This window comes from Struthio camelus, chromosome 8 (assembly GCF_040807025.1).
Source record: "Struthio camelus isolate bStrCam1 chromosome 8, bStrCam1.hap1, whole genome shotgun sequence".
Classification (NCBI taxonomy): Eukaryota; Metazoa; Chordata; class Aves; order Struthioniformes; family Struthionidae; genus Struthio; species Struthio camelus.
In genome coordinates, this window is record NC_090949.1 from 35,861,464 (window position 1) to 35,873,138 (window position 11,675).

Sequence of the window (11,675 nt, forward strand, 5' to 3'; positions counted from 1 at the left end):
GTCCTGTCAAATATTTCTCCCCAAAACACTAAGATATTGGAGTTTTTTTCCCAAATAATGGAAAAATTATAAAAGAAGTACTTTCCTGTAAATCAGTTTCTCTTCTCTTTCATCCCTGTACACACTAGTCCACATTTTATAACTTTATATATCTGTGTATGCCTCTGTGCACTGGTGTCAATATGAGTAGGAGGGGTGTGTGCCTGTGTGAAGTGTGTAAGAGAGGAAAGAAGAGAAAACGGTGAATGTATTGCCAGGTCATTAATCAGTTGAAGGGTTCAGACAAATATCATAAATCTTGACAACAAAGTTCAAGCCATTTATAATAGCAGAGTACCTTTAGATAGATTTATTGAAGTGGTTATCCCTTTTTAATAATATATAGTAAAGATTTAGCATTGTTATGAAGATGAGAAAGCCATTTTAAAAATCTTTGACACAAGGACATTTCAATTTTGTGTTTGCTGACATTAGAGTGGTCCGTCTGCCATATTCTATCGAGAGAGGTGTGTTAGGATTATTGGCATTTTATTGCTTTTTAGGGACTAAGTAAATCATTTCTGTACCAAAGACCCAAGCACTAAGGGTGCTAGCCCCACCAGACTTTCATTTCCTATTCCTAATGTTCTCCATTCTGAAAATCTTAACCACAGCAGATACCACTAGCAGAAAGAAAGAAAAAAAAATCAGTATGAACTCTTTCTACTTTGAAAGCTTGCCCACTTTTAGGTCATACTGGGGTTCAACTATCTTTAGTCATTCTCTAGAATTCTCGGGAAAGCTCTGCAAAGAGCTCTGCACATATCTAGTCAAGGGGGCTCATCATCACGTAATATTTGGAGAGCCTGAAGCTGTACAATGGTCCAATCTTGTAAACCTCATTGATGTAAGCAGGAGTTTGGCTTAGGGAGGACAAAGCGAGTTTGCAGAGAGAATAGATGTTTAAGTGCTACCTTATCTTTCTTTTTCTTTTTAAACAGAGAATTTTGACATGAAGAAGAATGAACTAACAAGACAGGGATTTATGGATCTGAATCTCATGGAAGCCAATGACCGTGAAGGAGATCCTAGTGACCTTTGGGTCACTTTATTGTCACTGGGCTACAATAAAGCATTAGAAATGATAGAGGTATGAAAGCTGTATAGCAAAAATAATTGCTTCCTATATAACTTGCTGCCCGTGTTTAATTGCAGCATTGCTTCTGTCCTTCATAAACTGATTTCAGTAGGCCAGTGACCCAGTTCAAGTGCTGCTAATGCATGTGACTGTCAGGCCTGGCATTTCGTTTCTTAGGTTAACAGTATCATTTTTCAGAGAGAGAATTTGATTTTTGCTCTATAGGAGAAAGCCAATATTTTGCATGGTTGTAAAGGAAAGAATCTTGGGTTATACCTGTTGAAAGACTTCATGCATTGCTGGTGAGAAGGTAGTGATGGTAAACTGTGACCTGTCAGCAAACCTACAAAGTGCAGAACATGCTCTGTTCAGGTTTGTTTAAAAAAATCATTTTTGTGGCCTAAGCCACAAAGGAAGCCATTAATCACAGTACAACAGAAAAGTATCCCATAATGCAAACAAATTGTTGCTACTAATTTCAAGATTAACACAGAAATGTCAGGTGGAGAACAGGGTAGCTAGAATGAATTTAGAAGATGGAGTTTAGATTTGGGTTTGTAATGTGTTGCATTGAATAGGATAAGACAGCTTTTTTTAGCATGATTTAGAGTTCATAATTTTCAGAAGTGGTTATTTCTGTTGCTATGGATCCTCACTATAGTGTCTGAATATGTTCAACATAAAATTTAAACGAGAGAGATTTAGGTGGCAAACTGTTTACTTCGTAGGGCCAGGGATTATTTCTCTGATGTGTCTGTGTGCTTATAGGTTTTTTACAGAAATAGTATCAATGTGGGTGTTAGTAGTTCTCATGTTATCAGTTTGCAGACCCATCACAGAATTTCCAGAGGATATTTTTAACAAAGAGAAAAAAAAAAATTTACAGAAAATTAATAAAAACAAAAATAATAAAACATCTACTCATTAAATATGCAGAAAATGTTATCATTTAACTTTTATTCCCAGGAAAAGCTGATTTGTTGGTGTTATTTATCATAGTCTTACCATATTTTCTTTAACTTTTGTTAAACTAAAGCAATTTAGGACCATGTAGTTATGTAATCACCATATAAAAATATATGTACCGAAAACAAATATATATAGACCTAAAAATACTTGGTTAGTGGTGGAGAGACTTCAGCTGGCTTCTCAGTGAAAATCTTGAGATCATGGCGAGCGATTTCTTGATGAGTAGTGCTTTCCTCTTCTTTTCCTATGAATATGGTTAGCAGAGCAGCTACAGAACTGTCTTTTTGCACTTCAGACGTAAGAGGGAGCTATGCTCTAAGAAAGAAGGGTTTGGGGAGGTTTTTATCACATCTTTTAGAAATTTCTCACAGGTATTTTCTGCCTTATATTAGCTTTGGTTTATGGCTATAGTCTTCGCTTTCCAAAGACAAATACAGCTCCTTTATATGCTTTAGTCATTAATCCAAAATTTATATCTACTTAAGTTATGAATATAACTTAACCCTTTTAATTCCTGGATTTCAAAAGATTCAGACTTGCTATTTCAGGAGCATTGAGCCTAATAAATTAAGAATACAATTGAAAAAGCATAATCCTAGTGTATTCCAACAGCCATCTGATAAAAACAGAGGTGCTTTTAATGAGTCTAAGAGCATGGGGACTCCTGGTTGTCACACACTCTTCTAGCCAAGAAACTGTAAGAGCAGAGTGCTTCCTGATGCGAGACTGTAGATATTTTAAATCTGTATGAAATGGCACAGTTAGCAAGAGTTTGGCAGGTGAAGGAGACAGATTTATTTCATATCCTGAAATACATTCGTATGTCTCCTTAATTCCTGTACATTTTGTCATCCAAGAGAGGGTTTGTCTTGCTAGAGTGGAATGAACCAAGCTGCACATCAAGCATACCATGAATGTCATGGAGATCACTAATTTGTCTTGATCTCTGATTTGTTTTAAAAAATAGCCACAGCTCTCAGATTTTCAATATTTAATATTCAGTGACATACACTTGGATAATTCTATTTCAGAGCGTCTGTGAAAATATTCAGGAGCTGTGGATAAAAATCTGAGTGGAAGAAACAAGAAAAAAGTGGTAATAATTTTTTATTTTCTCTCTGTTACAGGCATGCCCCTTTGTCATTGACGTCTATGCAGAAAAATGCAAACCCAGAATTAAAGCCATATACCTAGAGACAGGCGGCTGGCAACTCAATAGGGCCATTTGCAAGTCTGTTGTTAATAAAGGAGAGGCCAAAGTAATGGATGGTTGTGAAAACATAATTGTTTATACCTACAAAACAGATATACGAATCACTTCTGTTATTGAAAATAAGGTATTGGATGATATTTCTCAAACATACTTTGTGTTAATACCTGTAATTGTTATTCCTTCCTTGTTTCACTTTTGAGAGTTACATACCAAGTTTCTATATCTAGTTTATTTAAAAAAAAAAAAAAAAAAAAGCCTGATTCACAGTTCACTGAAAATATAACCCATAGACTTCGAAAGAGACTGTATCAGTTTTCTTGGAAGAGGCAGTTTATTATAATGAGACAGCAATTTTTAGTAACATACAGAAACTGAATGTTTGTCTTTATCAAAATAGTGAAAATTTGGAATGTAATGATTATAAACATAATATATTTGTAATACCGGAACATAACTACTAAAAACAGGAAATACAATTACAGAAAGAGCAAAGACTACAGTATTTTTACTATTTAATATCTTCAGTGTTTATAGGGAAGTAAAAGAACAGTGTGTGCACAGACCGTGTTTTAGAAGCTTATTATGGAGGATATGTTAATTTGCTATTAATTTGCTAGTCTTACAGGTAAACTTAATTACTAATCCAAGCTAATGAATGTAAATCCAGGCAAAAGTGGTTAGTGAGATGCTGCCAGAGATTTTTAAACCTTTTTGCCTAGATCCTAATGAATTTTCTATTCATTCTCAATTTCATTTATGTCAGGAACACTGAGTAAGTAAATGCAGTTCAGTAAGATGCTAAACTTAAGATGCTTTAAATCTTACAGAATCACTGCAAGAAGTGTATTTTTAAATGGACAAACATGCGAAAGGGGGTGGGGTTGGTGGACTAATATTAGGACTGAATGCCGAGGCTCCTTGGAACCACAGGTTTAGATATGCACTTCGCCCTTTAGGGTAGATACATGGGAGTTATTTATATGTTTGGGTATATGTCAGAGAAGGAGGCAAGTTCTGTGCTGAGACAACTGAGTGCTATCTGATTAAAATCACTGACCACTGCCATTTACACTATTTGGGTTTCATAAACAGCTCTACTCTCTATTGAAGCAAATAGTTGCCCTTTCCTGAAAATCCAATTAGAATCTGTAGGCTGGCGATCTTTTTGTATTGTAAATGTCTGTGGGGAAAAAAGTAATAAAAAGGCAATTGTATTAACCTCTCTTCCTCTAAATTTCCAACGGTGCAACTAGCTTGCTGCAACCAGCACAAGATCGAGCTTCAGTTCTTGTGTGGAAGATTTTAATGGAAATAATTTTCTTTGTTATTTTTGTAATAAATCTAAGGAAATACCCTAGTTGCTGAGAGATTCTGTTCTGTTCTGTTCTGTTCTGTTCTGTTCTTGTGCATGTATTTAGTCAGTGGGTAGAGGAAGGTGTCTGTCTGCTGTCCCTCCCAGGTCAGGCTGTGAGCTGGGAGATTAAAAGGCCTTTCATACAGAGCTTTGAATTTCTCAGAAAATAAGTGGAACCAAGTCTATTGTCTGCCTATTTGTGCCCCAAAAGAAATAGTTAATGAGGCATTTCCTATCAGCCAAAGCAAGAACTTGGTATAATATACCCTCTGTGCAAGGTGAATCTCTCTGTGACCTTGTTCCTGTTGCCATAAATATCTTCCTGTACAGATAATTCTTTTGTTTGCCTTTGTGTCACTGCTACATAGAAATGAGGACTTCATCAAACTGATGCCAAAGCAGATAGGACATCACAGTAATAATGATAAGTTTAATGCTAGATTGCGTTTACATTTTTGCAACCGTACAATATTTCAACAGTTACTACATTTACAATCTGCTGTCCACAAATCCTTTGTGTTGTGAGCACCAGAGATAGCTTTTTCTGCCAGTCCTTATCAGCTAGTAGTAGCTTCTGTTGCTGCATAAGGCTGACTCTATAAAATAACTGTGTTTCCATTCCATTTCACAATACAGAGCAGAGATTGTTGGATAGCATTGTCTAAGAATCACTAACGTTTCCAGTGTCTGTGTCAAATCCAAATTTATCTAGAGACAACTGATTAGGAGGGTATAGTAGTAGCATGTCCTTAACTCTTCTGTCTGAATATTGCCTGGGGTAAACTGGTGGATAAAAAGTTTTCCATTACCTAAGCTTTCAGTTCCTGAAGAGGGTTAGACTGACAGTTTTGTATTTTGGATCCTTCTTGGAAGTATTTGCAGAGCTTTAGTAAGAGAGTCTTCTTTAAGTGACTGTACATACATGAATTTTGTCATTAAAAAACATTCTGAATTTATTTAAGTTAGCTGCTTTTTTCAAGAGAATGGTTATAACACACTTTGAGGTGCAGATTGTGATGGGTCACACCTGGATGTGTCTCACAAATACCCCTATCTTTGATATGTGGCAGGCGTAGTGAGTAACTCTGGTCATTCATTTATGCAAGGAAACTGACTATGAAGGATGTTCAGACTGCTTAGATTAGGCGTTTAACTTAAATTTTGTGGCCTTAGAAGGTCAGATAAAAGATGCATGTAGCTCAGTATCCTTCCTCCAGAAATGGCCAGTTAGGGATGTTAAGAGTACAAAAGTTGGGCAAGCACGCTATGATACTTCTCTAGATTACTGCCCTAGCCCCTAGTGATTTGCAGCTCAAGGACTACTTGAGCCAGAAACAGTTTCTTTGTACTTAAAAGACCTCCATGCATTTTTCTAGTATGAATTTGTCCAGTCACTGTTTGAAACAATGTCAGCTTTTAGCATCTGTAACATTCTATGGCAAATAGTTTTCTCACTTAATTGTGTTCCCAAGTTCTACCTTCAGAAGTGCTTAAGTTATTTCAACAAGTCTTATGTGACTTTTGACAATGGATCTGGGCTCTGATGATAGCAAGTAGCAAAGTCAGAGGAATTAGGAGGAGTGTGGAATTGTTATATGAAGAACAACCACTTAATGATTAAGACTAATGGGCTCCCCGTGTTTTTTTTCACTTGCAGTCTGAAAACAAAGTGATTATTCATGTCAATAATGAGCAGAGTAAGAACTGTCTAAGTAATAGGGGACTCACGGTTTTTGCTGTTGAAGTGGCACCAAAATCCATGACGGTAAGATTTTTGTTGTTTATCTAATTTGAAATCACAGAATCACAGATCTAAGCAAAAAAAAAGGGAAAAAGAAAAAAAGAAAAAAAAAAAGCATGTGGCATCTTTACAGTTTCCTTTTACAAGTCTTTCATCATAATAATGAGAATATGGAAAGTGGAGAAGTCTGTCTTCATCACCTGTACAGCTAAGACTTATGCCTTGATATTTCAAAACTGAACACGTACTTGACGTATCAGTGTTTCCCCGTGCAGATTAGCTATAAAAGTGCATAGCTGTTCAGTTTTTCATACATATGTATGGTTCAGTTGTCCATTCAGTGTATGTACCATTTATTAATATTGTTAAATTTTCTTTTTAACTTAAGTTTTAATCTGATGTATAGATGGCTGTGAGGAACAGACCAAGTATGTGCTAGTTATGAATAAAAATATCTATATTGAACTCCTTATGCACAGTGTTGTTTACAGACAGCAAATTTTTTTAAAACTTGACTTATGGACCACGTTTAGCCATGAGGCAGTTTGCTATGTTGATCCCTATTCCCGAGTTGGACAGGTTTTAGTGAAAATTTTAAATTATGGTTCTAAGGTAAAGAATGATGTTGAAATTGCATTACAAATACAAATGATGCTTTTCTTCATTCATTTATGAAGACAATCCAGTTTTTATAACTCTAAAAGTATGAGCTGTGTCTTTAAAAGAGGAGACATCCGAACTATTTTACATTTCACAGGTTTCCAAACTACTGCCCTGATGTGGATGCACTCAGGTCCACTATAAACAGATACAGTCCCATGAGACTGGCAGGATTGGGACCTATTCTAATATTACTGCTGACACTTCAGATAACTAAAGTGTGACCCCATAAAGTGTTTTATTAATTTTAATTTCTGCTTCCTTCAGTATGAATTGTAGACTCAATGACTCTCATGGATTTTTTGCTGTAATGCAATTAAATTCAATCTTAAGTATTGAATACTAGCAGTCATTATAGATGCTGAATGGTCATCTTTATATCTTAGTGATAAAAGTACTGAAACAGTTACTTTTTTCTAAATAGCACTTAAAGTAACATACACACAGTTCTCCAATAAACTATTTCACTAACATCTTCTCTCTTTTATTCAGGTTTCCCAACATGTGATGCCACTGAATGAGCAGGAAGAATGGCTTTATAATTGTGTGCATTCCCTCTTACGTTAAATGCTCTAGTTAGAGCGCTGTTTTTTGGTAGCATTCAAACTAAACCAGGATTTCTTTTTCTCAAGTTCTAGATAATTTCTAGTCTTGTCCTCATCCAAAAGCTGGCACAAATTGATATTTCACTCCCAGACTTTCATTTGTTAGAGTCAGTGAATCACGTTATCTACTTATTTATTTCTGATATCACACTTCTGCTAACGGCTTTTAGGAAACTGCAAGGTCTGATGCTCACCTATCTTAACAGTTTAAGGGAATTAGAAATATAAAAGCTTTCGCTTATCAACAGCTAAAATAGGCTAAAGGGAGAAACATTTTCTCTGTAGAATAAACCGTGAAAACATAAACCTGCAGGAAGATGTAGGAGGAATGATTCCCTGTCTGAATGACAAACAAACGTACAGATGTGCATCTTTGATGACATGAATCACATTTTGAACATCTTCGAAATAATCCTCTTCCTCCATTCTCCTGCAGAGCTTTAGCTGGTCACATGCACTATGTGGTGAGGAATTTACACGCCAAGGGCTGCAAATTATTGTTTCTCCAACTCCCCTTCCTACTTAACAACCCTGAAGTTAACTGGAGAGGAAGCTCCATGTATTTCATCTCCTTGAATGTCCCATCTCTGTTTTAGACCTATCGTTGCCCAAAGCAGAGAATATGCAGTTTTAGCTATTTTTTTCATTTATATTAGGCTCTTGGCAAAAACTATTTTTTTTTTCCACAGCTTGAAGACGTCTCCTAAATTCTGTTACTGCCACAGGGTTATTTTTTCTTTCTTTTTTTTTTTTTTTTTTAAATATCATTCTTTAATTTTAACCCCCAGCTGCTTTCCTTCTCAATATGCCCCAAATTTTGTAACCAACATTTATTTTTACTTATTGGATATCCTGTTAGCCTCCTTGAATGCTTTCTCTTTTCAGCAGTGTGATCACCTGTCAGTGTCGTGTGTGTTTGTTGCTTCCTACTTCCTACCTTCAGGGAAAATTGTTCTTATTTCCCTAACACGCCTTTCTTGTTCTCTGCCTAGTTCTCTTCCTATTCAGCTTTCGTTATTTCAGTTTCACACTATTGTCTTTATGGTTTTTCTTCTTCTTTTTTTTGCCCTGCAAACAGCCTAACTGGAAAGCTTTTTCTTTTCTTTTTGTACCATGTAGCATTCAATCAAATACTACTTTGAAGCTCACCGTTTTGACATCTGAACCTTAACCATTTGGTTTATGATTTTTCTAATCAAGATGATAGAAATTTGAGGGACTAGTCCTTGCTTTCCTGCATGTTTTGAAGTGCCAACATTAACATTGGCATCACAGGAAAAAATCACGATCGTTGAAATTTTTTGAAACTATTATGACTCTATAAATTAAAATTTTAAGACTTTTTATATTTGGAGGGGAGGGTAAGGGACGGGTGTTCTGGGCTTGCTGAGTGTCCATGAAGGAAATTTGATGCTATACATATTGCTGAATATGTCATTAGAAATGAAGACTGCAATACTTGAGTGAAAGCTAAATTACTGCTGCCAAGAGTAACTGCCAGTGCCAGTTACTTCAGTCTCTTAGTATTTGTTTCTAGAGTAATGCTCATGGAACTCATCTCTGTGTTCTGGGTAGCAATATTATTTCCTGTTCACAAATCGAAATTGACATTTAAACAAGCTCTGAAGAAATACATTTATTAGATTTATTATTATAAAATTTATTAGTCTTCTCATCACTATGATCAGAAATCTAACTTATGATACACGAGACTGAAGTTTGACTTCTAAATCTGTATTTAAATACCTAAAATAAGAGGGCAGATATTTGAAAATGTTGAGCATTAACAATAAGGAGAATTTTAAGGGATTTAATCCACATCCACATAGACTAAAGATATAAATTGAATTTGGACTTCATCTATGTGTTTGCAGAAATATTCTCCCCTACTTACCGTTAAAAGTCAGCCTCTGATATATAAACATGTATGCAAACATAGTATGCAAAATCCTTTGATGGAGTAGACTATTCAACAGATACTCTCTGACACAATAAATTTGGAATGAAAACTTACTGAGAAACAATAAAAAATAGTAGTGTTCAATAATACAGCTGACAGTAATAAGATAATTGCATTTCTGTAAGGGCTAGCTTCCTTAAATATGCCTTTATTTTCTGTAATATGTACTGTAATTCCATCTTATGCTGGAATTGCTTCACTGAGAAGAAATTTGCTTTCTTAAATTGATCTGATGGGTTACTAATTCAACATTCCTGTGGTTTTGACCTGGGAAATATAAAGAGGTGGGTTCTTGATTTCATTTTGCCACTTGATAAAGAATTTTTTCCTTTTTGATTGTATTTGGTTTGTTTTAATTGATTATAATACTCATTTTGCACTTCTTCTGAATAATTAACCACTGTTTTTTATATGCTTTTGTGTAAAATAAAGTCTGGGCTTTCACATATAATAAGGAAATAACATTCTTTGAGGAAGATGAGAGCTTTGTTTTGGGCTCTTGACTGTTAACAGAAATAAACTATTTCCAGAGTAGCTGAAATAAGGAGGTTAAAGTCCATCCAGTATAAACTGCAGCAGAAATGAAAAAGAACTGTGAGGCGCCGAACATATTCAATCTGTTATGTTTTTCTAGTTCCTCTAAATGTCTGTTACCATAAAAAATGATGACCCTGGTCACTGGATGCTTAAAAAGTGTCTGAGTTTAAAATAGGCAGTGAGGGTAGCAAGTAGTCCTGAAAAGCTATATGCATCTGCCAGCAGCTCCTGTACTGTCTGCTGTTACTCTGCTGTAATTGAATACTGGGCAAGTAAATGTCAGTTACAAAATGAGAGCAGGGCTAGAGGCCTGCTGTGATTTACACACCCCAGGAACCCATGCTCAGGCAGGTCTAACTGGTGATCTGTTTCTTTTTCCTTAGCCAGTACAGCAGACAATAGTTTTTTTGTTTTCAGGATTGTCTGAAAAAAAAAAGTTGAAATTGTATTAGCAGACTCCACAAATACTTGGTAATTTCTAGCTGAAAAGTTAATGCAGATAAAAACAACAGTGTAAGAACTCTGAAATGCTGCCTCTGGGCAACATTCCTGATGTAAGGATACATCACGATTTCCTCGTTTAATGTCTAAGAAAGAACTGGGAAATACTGATAGATAAAGGAGGCAGAAGTACAAAGTGAATGCTCCATTATTTATATTTCCTTTGGTTATAAAATCCACCTTGGTAGACGTGTCAGGAATTTTTTAGAAAAAGAAAGCCTAAAGCTGAAAGAAGTACTTAGCTGAGAAATCATTACACATGAAAAGACTTAGTTTTACTGCAGTTAGGGTCTAGTAAAATATGACACAGAGCAATAGAGAATGGAGTGATTTTGGCTTTCCGATCTTGTTCTTCCAGCTGCTAAGAAGAGTTTTATTTTCTGACTTTTTAAATGGGAGCATAGGCTAGTTCTCTTCTCAGTGGCAGGTTCTACCTTCCTTGCCAAGAAGGGAGGAGGTTAGAATAGAGATCTCAGTCCTGTGTGCAGAGTATTTTCCAGTTTGCTTTAGCCTCTATGTACCGGCTGCACTGAATAGGGTCATTCAGTGACCCTTCAGGGTAAGTGTTCTAGTTTCAGGACGAGGGAAATAGTGCTTGAGGAGAGAGGTGATAGCTTTTGTCTGTGTCACTGATTTCTTAGTCCTAATGCGTAAGAGGGACTTAAAACTCCTTCAAAAATACAAGCCTGAGAATTAAGATTCAGAGCTGTGAGATGCCAAAAGAAGCAGTGGACTCAAGAAAAATACTAGCATTATGGCCATTAAAATCTTCTCCACATACCTTCAGTTTATCTTTCCACTCTGATTGTTCTAGTGGACTAAAAACCTTATGATTTTTCATGCAAAACATTATCTCACTGATACCTTGGTGTTTCTGTTACTTACAGGTCATGTGAGTTTATTCTGCTACATAGTGTTTATTATTTTTATTTACTTTTTTTTTTTCACCTGTAGCCTTCCAGGAGTGCTTCAGTCTTGGAAATACAAGCTGAAGGCACTCAGAGAAAATGCAGATATT

At 35.8% G+C, this 11,675-nt stretch overlaps 1 protein-coding gene across 1 annotated transcript in view; it reads left to right on the forward strand.

Moving 5' to 3' along the window:
- EFCAB7 (EF-hand calcium binding domain 7) overlaps positions 1-9,960 on the forward strand; it is a 31,387-nt gene extending 21,427 nt beyond the window's left edge. Inside the window, exons 11-14 of the mRNA XM_009688678.2 lie at positions 981-1,129; positions 3,214-3,423; positions 6,311-6,418; positions 7,547-9,960. Of these exons, the coding sequence (XP_009686973.1) occupies positions 981-1,129; positions 3,214-3,423; positions 6,311-6,418; positions 7,547-7,621 (542 nt within the window). The 3' untranslated portion in view covers positions 7,622-9,960. The remainder of the gene's footprint in view (positions 1-980; positions 1,130-3,213; positions 3,424-6,310; positions 6,419-7,546) is intronic.
- The last annotated feature ends 1,715 nt before the right edge of the window (positions 9,961-11,675 follow it).